Source organism: Folsomia candida, unplaced genomic scaffold (assembly GCF_002217175.1).
Source record: "Folsomia candida strain VU population unplaced genomic scaffold, ASM221717v1 Fcan01_Sc003, whole genome shotgun sequence".
NCBI lineage: Eukaryota > Metazoa > Arthropoda > Collembola > Entomobryomorpha > Isotomidae > Folsomia > Folsomia candida.
Window position 1 is genome coordinate 6,748,976 of NW_019091195.1, and position 17,617 is coordinate 6,766,592.

The following is a 17,617-nucleotide window of genomic DNA, read 5'->3' on the forward strand; positions in this document are numbered from 1 at the left end:
TAGTGGGAATTTATTCCATATAAACAGAAATATGGTGGGTGATAATGCATCTGCATCTCATATGAGGGGACGACTCTGCCGAAAGTGCATTAGTTGTTACAACTTTTGTGGGGAAATTTCTTTCCATTTGTTGCAATGCATATTTGTTGAAATAATCAGAACCATGTCCACAGGGGGCGAAGCAGAGGATGCAAAGCTGAGCCAGTTTTATCATCTGACTGATATCTCACTTGGATCTTTCCCCAGTTTCTGGAATCAGATAATGCACGAGAAGAAAGTAATATACGGTGCACAGAGCCCTGCATGCATGCAAATAACGGGTACAAATTGAACCAGAGAGACTTTCAAAGACAAGGAAGGTCTGTGTTCAGCGAGAAAAACAAAGTCAGAGACGGACTCCGGTTGATAGCTCTCGCTATACATGTATATCTCGACACTGTTAAAAAAAGGCCAGTCTGAGCCAACACAGTACGAATATTTAACAACTCCCTCAGCAACACTATGAAAATTGCAAAGGGAACTTTGGGAATTTCTTCTCTTTTCAAAACCAACCCGAAGGAAGAGGTCGTCGGATAAGGAAGAAGAAGAAGACGGAGAAACTGGGAGCAGGAGTGGTGGAACCGCATTCTATTCATCACAGCATTAGTCGCATTAGACATAACGAAACTTGTACAATCCAAACAAAAAGCAACACCATGGAGAGTTCTCTCCCTCTCTCGCTTCCCTCCTTGGAAAAACATGCTCCAAAAGAGAAAAGGAAAGTGGCAACTCCAGGTCTCGGGCCCTGCTTCCTCTCCGCTGCCTCCCTGCTTCCTCAACTTTTTTGTTTCAATATATTCATGCTACCACAAAAAGGCTGTTCTGAATTTGTATATGGAAATTTTAAAACATACATTATCTTATTCCTGCCCTGCTTGGCTGTTGTGCCAACTCATAACCAAACCAATTTTCGAACATCACGAAACATCAGTAAAGATGCGCTCCGTCTCCTTTCTTGGGTCCCACGGAATATGTATAAGTAAATCTTTTGAGGTTGGGCAAGAAGGTTTACACGCAATACTTTCCAACGCTTTATTGTTGCCTGTGAACGTGATAACATCGGTATTATCACCACAAAAACATGTGGTTTGTTGACGGTATGTGTGTCGAGGTAAGTAATACGCAATATGTGAGTATACTCGCTGTTTGTGGAGAAGGTCCACTTGGCAGAGAAAGTATGTTGGGTGGTGGTGGTGGTGGTATGTGACGACGGCGGAAAGATTGTCGTTTTACAGGAGGCAGGGGCCGTGAATTGTAGAGTTCCGGATTGCTGGAAGCCACGCCAAGGCAAAACGATCTTTGTTTGCATTGCTACTTTGAGTTGAGCTAGGAAACGGATGTATCATTTATTTATTCGCAATGTCCCATTGTGGACTTGTGTCAATTTGATTTAACATTCCTTGTTTCTTCCCGTGTTGGCTAAAGTTTATGCCTCCAGCAGGAAAACACCACATTCAAAAGTTCTCCCTTTGTACATCCTTTCAAACCGATGAAACCAAACCAAACAAAGTTTGGCATTTGTTCCTCATATCTGAATGTGGTGGAAACGGCTCTCTTTTCCTAGCTTGATATTTGACCTGGATATGATGCGATTATGAAACGCCCCCGAGCATATACTGCATGAATAACACAATTTCCATCTTCCTTCACAAACACAAGCCAAAAATTATGGAGACCTTGTTTTGCTAAAAAAGGATCATCCGATATATGGAAGGACATTTTATGTAAACAAATATTTTATTGAAAAATGTAATCACATATTTTCTATGAAGTATTTATAATTATCGTTTCACGTTAAAAAGTAACAGTGCTTAATGTAAAATTTCTCCCATTACGTGAGTCGTGCATCGCCGTAAATCAGAGCTTACTTATTAGCTGGGTAGTTGAAAGGGATAAAAACGTCGCACCTGGAATATATAAAATATCTACCTGAACGTGATGATAATAAATATTATCACCGATATGTGATGGATTTGAGTTTACTGCGTCATAATTTTCCAACCAACCTGTGGTTTCAATTTGGAGTTTTTTTATGAAGAAGTGGGTGTAAGCGGACTATACGACCCCGCATTTCTACAATACATATATTGATAGATGGATAGTCAGAGGGAGAAAGGAATAGATCATGGATGGAGATGAGTGAGAAGAGCGAGGAGAAAAGTGACGACGAGGGTTAATAATCCACCAGACCCGTTCCCTCTGGGGACACCTGAAATAAATCAGACAAAGGCTTAATCTCCCATCTCATCATCATCGCCCAGCCACTCAATACAGCAGAAAGAGAGAGAAAGAGAGAGAGAGAGGCGCATAGAATGATCTCTTTCTAATCTTAGACAAGATTTCTACGGCTACCAGAAAGTATGGAGGTCGGTAGCGGTGGAAAAGCATCAATGTCGAAATCCTATAATCAAATCTTGCTCAATTTCCGACAAGTTGAGACTTAGCAATCAATCCTTCGCTTCATTTAAGTCCATTATCAGAGAAAGAGGAATCTTTTTTGAGGAGAGATGAGAGAGATGCGATTGGAGAAGGCTCGTCAGGGAAAATTCTTATTACTCACCTGATAACAATCTATTTGGTCCTGCTGGACTGGACGGCTGTGCGTTCACGTTCACGCTCGCCTCGTACAGTGTTACATTCGACACCCAGTATCCATTTCCAATCGTGGCTGTACATCTGCAATTATTGCTTTATTTTAAGACTTGCCATAATTTTTACCACACAGAAATACGTATTTTGCTAGAGTTATTTTAATGAAAGTATGTAACGTATTTATTACTTTATTCGCAAAGCCCCATTTTTCAAATGCATAACTTCAACTTGAAATTCTAGCCCCAGGATGGACGTCTCGAGTCCATAAGGCTCCAATGCCGGTAAATATTCAATCATGTCGCCAAAATTTGCCTAAAACGAGTGAAAATTACGAAACGGCACATTCAGCCTAATTTAACAGCAGTAAAAGTTACTTGGGTAGAACTGACTAGTTGGTATTTTCACTTACCTTTCCCTCGTTTAAATAGAACATGAGAGAAGCAGCTGGTTTACTAGCGTACGACGTGCAATTACATTTTAATACGTCTCCTTGTTGAATCAGTGGAGGATGGCAATCTATGTGCGGCAAATCTCTTGGGGGGGCTACAAAATTTAATTCAGTGTTACTAACTTTCTCCACGATACGAGTGACATTATTATGGTCGAAGATAATGGTGTGGAATGTCGAAGTAATAATTTGAACCAAATCCTTCCTGTACATTTCCAGTCACATACCCGTGTTTAATATATTTATAATAACACCACCACAATCCTGAGACATGAAGCTAAACAAGTACTTGCATATATTGTCAACTTTTGTTATTACGTGTCTCGTTCTACCATATATCTCAGGAATACTTTCTAAAATTGAACGAAATCTCACCAGTAACAAATAATTCTCCAGACTGCGAAAGCGTTCTGAAAGAGGGGAGATCAGCGCTGACTTCGCACCTACAATTTTAGAATCATAATTAAAAGCGATTATGCCACAATTAAAAGTGAAGCGACCATCACCAATTATTTTTTTTCAGTCAATACAAATATTTTCTTCACAGACTTTCATTTGAGGTTGAATTAGGTAAGAATAAATTATTTCATTTTTTATTCCATTTTTGCCTCACCTGTACGAGCCACTGGATCGAAGTGAAATGTTTCTGAGCACCACTTGGTTCATGTTTGACTGCGTAATCTACATTCATCAAACATTTTGTTCAGTGAGTGAGTTGAATTTCACAACTTGTTTGCTCCATTCTTCACACCACTTGTGTCAAGAGTGGTGGCGAATGTGTGGAGGGTTGGGAGTTGGGGAAAGCAAGCAGGACTGAGAATGTGGTGGTTTACCTCTACAAAGACTCCGTCAATGGGGAAAGTGAGGATGAATGGAGTGCTTTGTTCAGAGTAGCGAAAAAATTCGTGCCCATCCTTGTACCATTTTAGGACTAGAAATGTGTCTTTCTCCAAATCAAAGAAGCAGCCCAGAGTGACACCTCCGTCCTTTATGCCGTATTGTGGAATGGATACGTTTTCCAGCCGGAGACTGAGACCTGAAAGAAAAAGTTAAAATAGATTCTTGCATTTTTGCAAGATGGAATTTTTTCTCGCTCATAGTAACGATGAACGAACGGACACGGTGACACCTTGTCCGAAGATGGGTATTGATGTCACAAAGAAATTGTCATTATTCCATCTCTGTTTTGCACATCATTGTCATCCGCCTCGTATTCAAAACTTGTTGAGACGATTACCTCAACTGGCACCATGAAATCAAATCATCAAATGAACCCTAGTGGGCATCTATTTTTAACTATGCTTGATAAGAAAGACGCTTTCTTATCAACACAAGCTACAGTTGATGCCCAACCAAGTCCTGACGTGTCTTTAGTTGAAAAACAACGCGAAGCTCATTTGGGCAAGCAAACAAGCTTCCCATCCCTTACTCGGACAGCATTTTATCCTCATCCAGTGCTTCTTGTCGTGGTCGGATCTCCTCCAGCCAGAACATTTTTAGTTTTACAAAGTTTCAATTTTTGACGGAAATTCACTTTACAAAAGGTAACTCTAGACAGGATTAGTGATTTGTTGAGTGACAAAAATTAAAATTTCTTATCGTTTGTTATTAAATTAAACATGTGTTGTAGATAAATTTTTCCACTCTTTTTATAGAGTTTTTTGAGATGTCACGACCACGTCGGTCTTCTCGTTTGACCAATCCGGTTAATTATGCAGAGGACGATAAGGCTGAAGGTAAAACATATTTTGATTATAGGGAAGAAAAAATGATCATATATTTTGTATTAATTAATTATTAATGTTGTTTTTTATTCGTTTTTAAGAATCATGTCAGTCGTCTGATTCATCCTCAAGTGATGAAGTCGTTAAATGTCCAGTTAAGGGGAAAAAGAGCAAACCGGTCATCTCGTCGGATGAAGAAGAGGAGAAGAAAGTAGAAAGTAAGTTTCTTTGTGCATATTCCTAAACAATTCAAGTAATAATATTTGCATTGCATTTTTATGCAGATTATTATGACGAGTTTGACGATGAAGACTTTCATTTCGGAGAAAGGACTGTTCCACCAGAAGTTGTCGAAACTTTGGATAGTGCAGCCGGACCCAGTGCCGTAACAGAGGGACCGGAAGTTATATATTCATTTTATCCTCGCCTCCAAGCTGAACGACTCATCGCCGTGGAATGGTTTAAGTCGAAGACACAGAATCAAGCCGTACTAGACATCATCATGGCTAAAGCTGGGGTCACCACAAGAATGACAAAAGAGATCCATTTTGCATCCGAATTGGGCTACTACGTCTTGAATGGAAACAACAAGGGGAAGCCAAAACGACAGAGTTTGGCAAATTATTTAGGCAACAACTGGAAAACGTCTTGTTCAGAAGCAATGCAAAGAAAAAATGCAAATCCAAGAAATATAGCCATGAGCTTACTTTGTACAAGCAAAAGAAAAGCACTGACTCCCAACATGGACATTTTTTACTGTGCCGTACTCTTATACATTCCTAAAGACTTCGACTTGGATCCGTTTCGGAACGAAACTCGTAGTTGGAGTGACCTCATTACTGACCCTTCCATCAGACGACAATATTATTTTGGAAAATGGAAGTCTGAAGACGGACAATTCGGGATGAGATGGTCTCATTTCACAGCACGTGACAAAAGAAGCAGCCAAGTCAAAGATCGTTTACTGGATGAGAAAGACCCATGCATCTGCTTGGAATTAATTGTCACTCTTTGTGAAGAAATGTATGTCGCAGAGCAAACTGAAGGATTTTGGATGGTACGTTAATCAAACATAACCTTCATTCTTACATAATATATTATCATTGCACCACCTCTAAAGTCGCATGTTTGTGTTTCCTCCGTTAAGGCATATGGTGACCAGATGAACGTCATGACGGACTCGGATTTGTTTATCATAACAAAACCCGACGCTACCATCCCGATTGCGAAAGAAGCCACAGCTAGGATGTTAGCGAACGACCATGAAGAGGATGGAACTTCTTTCTTTAAGTTTATTGACGAAGACGAGACGCCATACCCCCCCTATTTTGCCACTCTGGACGAATGTGAAGCTGGTCATTTCTGTATTAAAAAGTCTTCTGTCACAGAGAGGTGGGTTTCAGGAACCCGAGAAGATAATAACAAGTACAAAATTATTCGTGATGCAACTATTCAATTATGTCGTTAGATAATATGTTATACTTACGTAAAAATGAACTTACATACATATTTAGTTCTACTTACATATTTAATGAAATAAAGGTACTCAAGATATACAAGAAATGCTAATATAAAAAATGCAGCTTATCATTTGTAATTTATCATATAATTTCACCAGTGCTACAAAGGGCAGAACAGGAGAAAAAAGACATTGATTTTAATAATATATCTTTAAACGTCCACGGGGCATTATTAGTCTTAACAAGAATTCACCGATAGTCTGAAATTATTCAGGGAAACGGTGCTTTCTTCAACATTTTATCATAGCCAAAACTTTGTCTCTAAAAGCAAGTCGCATGAAATTTGTTAGTGAAGCAATGTGTGGTAACAAAAATCAGCATTGCAAAGTATGGAAACCTAGGAGGAAGACGTGATAGTGAGTTGAATGCATATGGCATCTGGCATACAGCGGATGCAAGCATTGGCTCTTTCTCACCCTCATTTTTCATAAGAGTCAAAGCAATATAAAATTTTACGACGGTAGGAAAAAGGCTACTTTAGCAAAAAAAAAACACACACACGAGCTCAACCATCTCTCGCTTCTTATACATTTTTGAGAGCAAAACAAGGATGGCTGCTCCGTCCCTCACAAGATTCTCAATTTTGGGACAGAGTACATACATGGACGGAGCGAGGCGGAGAAGAAAACTGGGAGAAGAACAAGGACATCGGACTAACGGTCCAAATGAAGTCATAACATAAACCATAAACAAGTCTTACATCTCGAAATGTATGCAAAGTAAAGTTGTAAATATTTTACATCTTCTCCATTTACCGTCTCAATTGAACTTTCACACTTTCACTTATGATAACATTTCTCCTCACTCAATACATTACTCCTCGCTCAAGTTTCAATATGAAAACTTTAGGAAACATTAGCATTTTAGTAAAATTGGCAATAGAGCCTTCTCCCAGGCTTCCCCGATGTAATATAGCTCGCCGTCTGCCATACATTGTCTTCACATCGCGTTTTCACTTTGTTTTTAGATTGAGCTATTCGCCTTGAACTAGAATATTTCCTACTTTCTAAAACTGCAGTTAATGACTCTTATTCTTAATCCCGCTTGTCGAGTAATTTTACTTGGAGTGTAATTCATACAAAGTTTGCGGTTAAGAAAGAGTTGGTTATAGCCGAAATGTGACTCCTAGGCCTGCTTTATTATATGGCATGGTGGCAAATATAGGGGTGCGTAACCATTAGTAGTGAGATTACGACCGACCGTGGTGGCTGAACATAATTGCTGTAGTGGCGGTGGATTGGGTAGTCAAAGGATTGGGATTTGAAGTACCAGAGACAATTAGAAATTGGTAACTTTCTACAAAGGTGCACTTGAACTACTCAACAAATGCAGTAAATCTAACTGCAATGTCGAATTGAACTTTTCAGCGGCACTTCCAGCTAGTCCCAACTGGGACTCGGACTAATTTAAGTACGGAAAATTAATTTCGTCATTGATGATATTTTCACCAAGTTTAGACAACTGAAAGACTAGTCTTGGAATGTTTGTAGGGATATTTAGTTCCCTACTACTTGCTCCTCACGAGGCCGACCAATGCAGCTAGAAACTATCCAATTTAATAATAATTCACCAGAATCTCGGGAATCACTAACCAAACCAACCAACATCAGCCACAAGAGAAGAACAAGAGTTTACGACAAGACCAACCGACAAGAAAATTTGGGTTTGTGTGGAAGCATATTCATGGAGAAAGCGAGGCGAGAGGAGGGATCCTCCAGTAGGAGAAAAGTCAAGGAAACTTTCTCATAAATTTTCGATCCTTGGAATGAAATGTCAGAGAACCGTCAAGAATTTATAGAATATTCACTCATTCATTTCCCCGCATTCTCTTTACTTTTCCGTTCCTCTCTCCACGAGGAGCTCGACTAACTAAACCACTATCCACTGGAACGACGCACCCATTTATGGTAACGGCTTCAAGTGTGAATTTACACGAAGGGAAATGAAGTATTAATGAAGCAGACTGGGATTTATTTCAATTCTTGTGCGGATTTCCTCCTCAGTTTTAATTATCCCCTCGGCCGCAGTGGGAGTGCAATCCTGTTTACTTCAACGTCTTGATTATGCTTATTTTGTTTCCGTCAAATAACATTCTTTGTCTCTTCATTCACTGTCCGACCGAGTCAGTCAGTCAGTCTGTCTGGCATTACATTTGCCATTAGTTAATGATGCAAGTTTTGGCTGAATCTCATGCAGGTTATTTATTATGTACTAATGTACTCTTCTTCCAACCCAACAACGTGAGGACAACCGTTAGTTTTAGTTATGCATTGTGACTAAAGTTTCATTTTAACAAAACGCAACAAAGTTCCGTTTCACTTTTTACCCTTGTAAGCAAGCGTGCATGTGTATGTACACATGCATATCTCCGCCATACACGGTTTGCTAGCCCTGCGTACGATAATTATCAAAGTTCAAACAAAGAGATAATGGTAAACTCTCACGCCGACGGAAGGTTTAGTAAAAGGAGTCGGCAGTAGTTGAGTTTGGTTTAATGATGATCTAAACCTCTGTTTTGTTTTGTAGTGAGAAGGCGGAGGCGGAAGACAAAAGTTTTCTCTTATTATTAAGAAAGTCCAACAGTCAGAAAAGTTCTGCTCCGTTATCTGGACGAGATCAGGAGAGGAACGCCAACAATTCTGTCGCTCTCTTGTTCTTCCATGGTCTCGAGCTGTGAATTCTGATTGTGCATTGGATGAGATGATGCTGGGGATGTAGATCGTAGTGCAGATATCCTACGGCGACGGCGGTCCTTTCTTTATATATAAATACTCCCAGTGTCTCTTCTTTCTTTCTCCGCGATCTGCCGTTGGATATGTGGCTGGCATTCGGTTAGTTAGTTACTCAGTGGGGATACTTGATGTCTTATCTCGCACAATGCAGCATGGCATGGGAGCCACTTTATTTACTGCCCTCGTTGGAACCTTTTCAAACCATTTCCGTTGGCTAAAAGCAAAACCTGGCTAAAGGAAACAACTTGATACAATTCCAGAGAGTGATGCCATGAAGCGAATTGTTGCGTACAGCGTAACATGAGAGAAAGCCAAGGAAAAAATGTCATGCACTTGAGAAGGAGATGCATTGCGAGACAGACAGATATTTACACACAGAGAAAAAGTATGTAGACGTGCGGGCAGTGGAAACAAACCACACACACACGAAAAGAAAATCAGTAGAGAAACTGGACGATGGAAACAGAGAGACAAATCAAGAAGACATTATTGAATGAATGAAAGTCTTACCCCAATTGGCCAGGAGTGCACAAAGTAAAAGTTTCTCCCCCATGCTGTTGATTTCAATCGATTACTTATTCCGTATGTTAGTCAGTTAGTTAGTTGGGGTTTATACTTGACTTGGCATGTCAGTCCTTGTCGCTGTTGATGATGATGGTTCTCCCTTTCGAATAATTTGTCTGTTGCTTTCACTCATGCGACGTACTTTTCTGCCACATTGGCAAGTGGGAAATGTAAGACAGATTTACTGCTCATTAGAGAACGTTTGTAACACGGTCCAGACAATATTTGTACATACGTACGTGGGATTTCTGGTACAATGACAATTCAGCAGAGTCGTGTGATTTTGTGTTGGACTTGTTTGGTGAAAGTTATGTTGATTCCTTCTGCCTGAACAAATCAAAGTGTTTGTTGATGCCAACACTTTTGTTGCTGTTTTCCTCAAATGGTTTTATTCTGGCACTACCACTCTGCTCCGCTTAGTCAAGGCTGCGAATTGCCTTGTGGACCACTTGGGACGGGGGAAAGTGGGAAGCAAACTGGAGCAAATGGCGATAATAGTGCACTTGTCCCCAACAAAGCAGGAGACTGTCAGAAGGATGACACTTTACAAACCAAAACAGTAAAGTTGGGAGTTGTTACATAGATTGGGTGCACAAGTGGATGATGGAACAAGTGACTTGTGTTGTGTCAGAGAGAGAGGGAGAGAGAAAGTGACGGAAGAGAGAGCAGACCACAAGTGACGAGGCACAGAACAACGGCGACCAAAATTCACTCGCCGCCTTCTCAACTCTCACTTTTGCATCGCTTGGTCCGTTGGTCGGTTGGTGGCTGGCTGGCTGCTTACTTGCTTCCAGGACTCCTGCCGCTGCTGGTGTGTGTTGTCTGAGTTCCGAATCTTGGAGAAAACTGTGCTCAAGATCGATGAAAACCCTCGAGTATATAACCCACGTATGTACGAACGTACGTATGTAACTCACACACGCTCCATACAAACTGACTCCAACTTTAAACTTGCCCCAATGAGTGGAACAATGGTCGTCCCTCGCACATCTTCTCCGCTGCACTTTGTTTCGTTTTCGGCTCCATGCTCGTGTTTAATGTGCAATAAGAAACGTTCGCAGAGGTGAAAGGATCCAGTTGTGAATAAAAAATATTGCAGATGTTATCAGGTGAAAGTTGCGATAATTTTGATTAAATTTTTCTGCGCGGTGATGAAGCAGAAAGAAATCATTTCTCTTTCTTCACCATCAAAAATTTAATCTGAGTTTGCCAAAAAGCGAAATGAATTTAGCCAAAGGCTCGACTTTTAGTGTGAGCCATAAAATATTTGGCGTGATTATGAAATGAATGTAGGAGGGGAAGAGCACTTTTACGGTAGACGAGTTTTACGGGGAGGGACATGAATGAAGGTCCACTCACTCGCCTTGCTCGAGTTAACAATCTAAAAAACTTTGAGTCTGTCTGTGGTTAGTCATAAATCTACTAAAAGAACAGAAGTCCAATTTGTCCCACTTTAATCGAAAAGGACATAAACTTTCCAATAATGTAATAAAACAGGTCACTTTTGTAACTCGACTAATCCCCAAACCACTACTCACAGCGAGAGAATTTCACTTGAGACCCACCAAAAAGATAATTTTGCCGCACCACTTTCACCGCATACTCGGCGCAAGTTAGTTAAAAAAGGTGAAAGTTAATGGTTGAGTTACGTCGTATTTCATTCAATGTTATATTTATGGCAATCGTGTCAGCAAAAATGAGGAAGATTGAGTGTCTTATGATAGCAAGTTTGGCCGGGCATTTTGTCTCATCGACGGCAGCACGACCACGAGCTATAAAACTTTGAATCCTTCACTGATAATGATTCTTGTGTCTTTCAGACCAGGATATAATCATTGCTTGAAGGAAAATCGCAGTCATTTTCCTATCCCGGTGGATTTGGGTTATTAATGCACATCCAGGGATTATGGATTATTGCGAGGGAGGATGCCAACTCACCTCCGTACTTGGCATATAGCAGCACATCCGCACCGGTCCCAATGGTGGGCATTTTGTGCAGAGATTTGTAATGCTCCATAAATAGTGCTAGCTTGCTATTATTAAATATTACTATAGCTGGTTTTGGTTACATTGATCAAGACTAAATGTCAAGCATGCTATGATTAACACAAAATTAGGAACCCCATCTTCACTTCGACCGTTATTCAATTTTACTGAGTCCTAGGAAAGTATGATTTTATGAATCAATATGATGCATGCATTCTACGTGGCACTGTCGTAAGAAATAATGGGCAATGTCGCACTTAAGAATATTAATATTACGCAAAGATCCTTTCCAGGCAATAAACCACGTCCTCCGAAGCACTACATGGCTGCTTCGAGCTAACTAATGCATTCGATCTCATTAAACCAAGTCGGAGGATTTAATGAAAGCAATAACCAACATGTCCATCGAGCTGAGCTTATGCTGGACTCACGCATTGATTCACAAGTGACATGTACAAGTTGCGCCTTTGAGCTTGGTCTTTTTTTCTGTACTTGAGATTGCAACGACTCTTCACTACCGGTCCAAAGTATATTTGATTTGAAAGATTTATCCACTTAGGTCCACCCGCGAAATTGTCTTTAGGTTATCAGTATTCTGGTAGCGATCACAAGATTTCCAAGTTTGAGACCGCCGTTTCAGCCAAGTAACGCACATCTTAAGCTGGCCTATCGATTTATCCGTGCCAAAGAGGGTTGCTATCTATTTGGGAAAATTAAGTGCACCTGTGCAGCAAGATCAGACGAGTGGCAGGATGCTGGCAATACAAGCACCACCTCTTCCTGAGGAGGTGACGATCACTTTGGTGCGGCGATGGATGGGGGAGGATAAGGTAAATAATAAAAGTGAGCCTGCCACTGGAAGAGAAAGAGAGAGAATAAGGGAACAAAATCCTATTTGAAAGTGAATTGGATTTCCATTCGAATCCTTTCGAGTAATAGTTTTCAAGAACTGTGTCACTTGAATTTGGACTCTCAGTTTGTTATCTGACAGCCCCACCAGCACTGTCTTCCGCCATCTATTACACCCACCCACCCATCCAGATGTATGTGTGTACTTTTTGTCATCCTCCTCTTCTACATGGGCTGCTGGATATCCTGTCCTCCTTCTCGTTTGTATATCTTTCTGCTTAACTTGTTCCCCATCTCCTTCTCTATCAAGCATCGAGAGTTTCTTTTTTGCCAAACTAAAAGTCCCAAAGTCTGCTGGAGAGCATGTTGATACGTATGAACTCACTTTTACTCAACTAAACTCTTTTTCATTCCATCTCCACCACTTACTTTCATCCACTTTCACCGTCCTCTCTATTACCCTGGAACTCCTCAATTATCCATATCTACATAAAATATAAGAAAAGTTTTCTTATCCCATAAACGCCGATATAAATACATCTCATTCAATTGATAACTGATCAATGGAACTTGCGAGGAAGATTGATTTTGATCTGTTACTCGTAAAAATCAAATCGGCTCAAGGCTGCGTGACCTAATGCAAAACCCACTTTCCAACTTTGGAAATTGATACGAATTTGATAAGGGAGATTGCATAAAATTGCAAATGTTTAGGAAATTTGAACTTTCAATTTATTGCAAAAGGGAGTTGGGTATTTATTTCTTTATGGAAGTTAGGTAGTGAATACATGGAAGAACTGCGAATTTCAAAAATCAGTTTCAAAAATCTTTGAAAATAATTATTGGAAATACATTATTAAATTGCTAGTAAAACTGCAAAAATGTAACTTTTAACTTATCAAAAAACTAACACCGGCACGTGAATTTGAATTTGTCAATGTGAAGCTGAAGTTCGATTTTGAACTGTAATGAACTGCATACTTTATTGCATGCTAATGTATAATTTCCTGTGAGATATGATAGAACGCGTTTGCACTGAATCGAGTAAAACAATTTAAGTATGAATCTGCATGTCTGTAGAGTTCGTGGCTCATTGCTCCCTTAATTGCTTATATTCAAGTTTTGGTATATCTCCATAAACCCGGGCTGAAATTGTTGCAAGTTTCATAATGCCATGTGGAAGAGTAATTTTCAAGTCGTCGCTCACAGTATGTGGGTGTCTGTTCATTGTCAGCCATTCGCCTTTTGTCTCTGAGGAAGCAGGAAAGAGATATAATTCACGAGCAAACAAAGTTATACATTCACAAGTGAAAGATTTATGGAACCCGAGAGTGATACGTTTACGTGCATTTTTATTGTTTTTCCTTGGGGTCCTTCGTCAAGAATACTTATTTCACGCAGCCATTTCGCTTCATGCCATTTTCTAAATTCTCCAAGTGAATGAGAACACGGTCGCTGGTAAACAATTTATAACTAAATTTAAAGAAAGCAAGAACGGAAAAGAAATAAATAACTACGAGTACAGCACATTGGGATTAAATTGTAGATCTCGTGTGCTAGAAAAATTTAGTTTGAAACATTTAAAACATTTCAAAATGAATTAAATCATCTCAAAACCATTGCCGCCCAAATTCTAATTTAAATAGATTACAATGCATGATTTTTAACAGAAGCACGCACAATTATAACTAGAAGCACTGGGTATAAAATCAGTAAAGGCGTTCCATTAATTATTTGTTTAACTCATGGTTCGCTCCTCGTGGAAACTTTATGAAACTCATAGTTCAAAATACTCGCAAGGATTTCTGATCATTTTTCATTTAGTTTGAGGTGACAACAGGAAGTACTATGTCATAAAAGACCAAAACTTTCACAGCTACACGAGAAGAAAGATAGCACAACGAACCCCTTTACAAATGGCCCCCAACATGAATAGGCTGCACGGGAACGGCAGCATCGGCTGAGAAGGAAACTTTGTAAAAGCTGATGGCAATATCCACTTCCGGAGTATGTACAAACCTGATTACCGCAAGACCACAATGTAACAAAGTGTACCTCTTCTTCTTGGTCCCACTCCTAGCCAGCTCACTTTCTTGGTTCCATCACCTCTATTGATCACCCATCGTCTCAATGATTTCCAATTTAGTCCCTAATTCCTTATTTCACCACCACGTAATTCAAGTTGCCCACTAAAATAATTTAATCAGCTTGATGATAAAATTATGTTTGGTCAATGGCGATCAGTTGGGAGGCCACCTTACATAATGCCCGCATAGATCAGTGTCATCTCCACCTTTCACTGGGGTTAAAGTATTTTCGATGACGGACGAGAACAGCCTATGCAGCATAACATGATTAGTGGTGGTGACGGAAACTCTCAAAAAGTGACACTGTGCTTTTCTGTCGTTTCTAAAAAAAAAGACATGAAATTCGATAAGGAATGGACAAGGATGGACTTCGATCAGGATAAACTCTAAAAGACTTTCCTTCCTTCATCGTCGTATTAGAAGAACTCGTTGTAAACTTTTGTTCTGGTTTTTGGTATCCTTTCATGAAACCAGTTTTGTTTCACGTTCTTACAATGTTTACCTTGTCTTCTTCTCAGTGGAGAACAAAACACTAATTCCTAGCGTACATAGAATTGAATCCTCGTGTGGACTAGTTGGCAGGAGCAAAGTGTTGGCTGGAGGTGATAATCGTGGTGGTGGAACCCTCTGAGGAAGAGAAAGCACAGTGTTATACCCCCAATTCTGACGTATCTCTAATTCGCCTCCCTTAATTCGCCCACAACACATCCAACTCGAACATTGAGTGTTCTGTAACAAAGGCCAAGTTGAAAAGTATCTTAGGAATCCTTGTTTCATAGCATTCTATTTTCTCACTCCCTCATTGTTTACTTTCCCTCGAGGCTTTCTCCGCTTCTTTATCTGTCCCATTCTCCTGATCCATTTCACTTTTTTCGTGCCAGCTCAATTTTTCGTACCTAAAATCAACTCCTGCTCACATGAACATACATACGCATCATACTTGCTTTCTCTCAATAAAATTATTACTGTATCAAGTACAGCGGTGTGTAATTATTTTATTTTAACTTATTTATTCGGTGACAGGTAACAGTGTTCTGACATGGATGAATAAGTAGCAGTAGAATTTTGGTTAGGGTTTTGACAACCCTTTGAATATATGGCCTCCAACAATTCTTGAATGACACAACCAATTTACATCCAATCTTGGTCTAGTATCAACTAGGTGTTACTCTAATACAGCTGATTAAGGGCGCTTGTTGCCCGCATAATTAGTAATTAGTAGATAATCAAAGCACGAGAAGTGGTGGTAATATGAAGTGGAGTGGTGGTGATGGTGAGCAGCTCATGGCACACGTTCAACCGGAAAACGAATGAGTGGTGACGCAGACCAAAACCACCACGAAATCATTTACTTCATTCACTATCGCTACCTCATTTTCAAAATCCACTCCACGACTAGCGCGACTACGTACGTACTTCCAGTGCCACTCTGTACTCCGGATTTGATTGAAAATGGTTGGGAAATCATAAAGATTACAGTCAATTAACTAATTTCTAGCACCACCAACTTCCGAAACCTTTCCAATTTCCTAAACGCTCCCAGGCATTGTGACCCACATGCAAACACCACATCACAAAGCGTGATTGAGTCAGATTAATTGCAAACTTTATTTCCCTCTCAGCATGGCCGCACTCATTCTTCAGCAGCCAAAATGGCATAACCTAATTTTTCCGGTGGACTCAATTTCACATGCTGAACTGACAGCCCGAACGATTTATCGGTCCATAGTGTACGCATATACATGTGTACACACATACATATATTAATAATTTGGCTGGTTTTTGTTACCAAATAAAGTTTCTTTAATACTTGAACGTCTTGATTGACAAGATAAGAAGGAGTAATAAAATGCCTCCACGAGAAGTCAATTTGATTAAACGCTACATTATTAATTAAATATCCCGTGATCCATGATGACACGTCCCTGACCGAGGCGTAACAATGATGATTGTTTTGTGGTAATAGAAACTTGAGAGAGGTTCCCAGTCAGTCAACCCAGCAAAGCTAGCAAAGCCTTTATTCCCTGCCTTGTCATGTCCGTTTATTCTTGATTCAAATGTGAATGAGTTGAACAGTGATGGGAATGACTGCTCGGCTCAGCACTTCTTGGCTCTTTCCCCCAAAATTCAACCAAACCTCTGGATTTTCAATTCCACTTGGGCGATGACGGCAAGAGAAAGCAAGAACAAGTACGTACGAGAGAGCATTGGAGTGGGAATCCTCTGTCTGTGCACGTTTTATTGGGAGAGCTATTAAGGTGGGTTGTATTAGCAGAGCGGATGATGACAGTGATAGTCGGGATGATGCTTGAGGAAAATAGGTGTGAAGTGCCTGGGGACCACCTTTCATTTTATTGCCAACAGCTCGTTTTGTTTAACTATAGCCCTTCTCTGCTGGAGCGAGGAGAAGCTAAATAGAATGGCAAGTAGAGTTTCGCTGGATAGACAGGAAGTTGCTCCTCCTGCTGCTGTGGCCCTTCGTTTTTCTCGTCTTTTCAACTAATTCACAGCTGAGGTATTTCGTATGGATTGCCTGCATCCAGCCCGCATCTCTTCACAGCTTTTATTTTATGCACGGAAACAAAATTGCAATGTGGTGCAATGTAAAAGTGAATGACAGGATAGGCGAAGGAAAAAAACGCGTGCAGTTTAATGTTGAGTAGCTGTCGGTGTGTGGAAAAGGAAAGGACTTTTTTTAATTTTTCTAAAATTAGGAACTCTTACCTCTCTCGCTTGCCTTGCAGATTAAGTTTCACGCAGAAGGATTTTGCAGCATCAAATTAAGCAACTATTTCATCTTGCGGGTGGAAAGAAGTTGGACACAACTTTATCGGAATGATGAGAACACGGGCTAACTAGGGAATCAGGGTACATTTTAGTTGGCGAGGTAGTGTAGCATAAATTCGTACATGTGTACATACACTCTGAAGATCATGCACTGCTGTGCTGGTTGGGTTTCCTTCGTTAGTTAAAAATGAAACATATGCTGGAATTTATTGCCGGGATTTGCGATCCTGACTGACTAAATTAAAGGAAATAAAAAGAGATGAACGGTGGAAGAACACGAGATCATCAC

General features: G+C 40.2%; 2 protein-coding genes across 2 annotated transcripts; one reads left to right on the forward strand and one right to left on the reverse strand.

Moving 5' to 3' along the window:
- Positions 1–2,077: 2,077 nt before the first annotated feature.
- LOC110846893 lies at positions 2,078–10,461 on the reverse strand. Its single transcript, XM_035850213.1, has 8 exons — positions 9,566–10,461; positions 3,913–4,115; positions 3,693–3,760; positions 3,455–3,522; positions 3,041–3,174; positions 2,819–2,943; positions 2,600–2,715; positions 2,078–2,248 (listed from the first exon to the last, which is right to left on the reverse strand). Exons 1-8 carry the CDS (start codon positions 9,606–9,608, stop codon positions 2,163–2,165), a joined length of 843 nt encoding a protein of 280 aa, XP_035706106.1. The 5' UTR covers positions 9,609–10,461; the 3' UTR covers positions 2,078–2,162.
- On the forward strand, positions 4,540–6,295 carry LOC118435075. The gene is made up of 3 exons (XM_035850212.1): positions 4,540–4,815; positions 4,905–5,860; positions 5,951–6,295. The coding sequence occupies exons 2-3, from the start codon at positions 5,306–5,308 to the stop codon at positions 6,269–6,271; spliced, it is 876 nt and encodes a 291-aa protein (XP_035706105.1). The 5' UTR covers positions 4,540–4,815; positions 4,905–5,305; the 3' UTR covers positions 6,272–6,295.
- Positions 10,462–17,617: the final 7,156 nt, after the last annotated feature.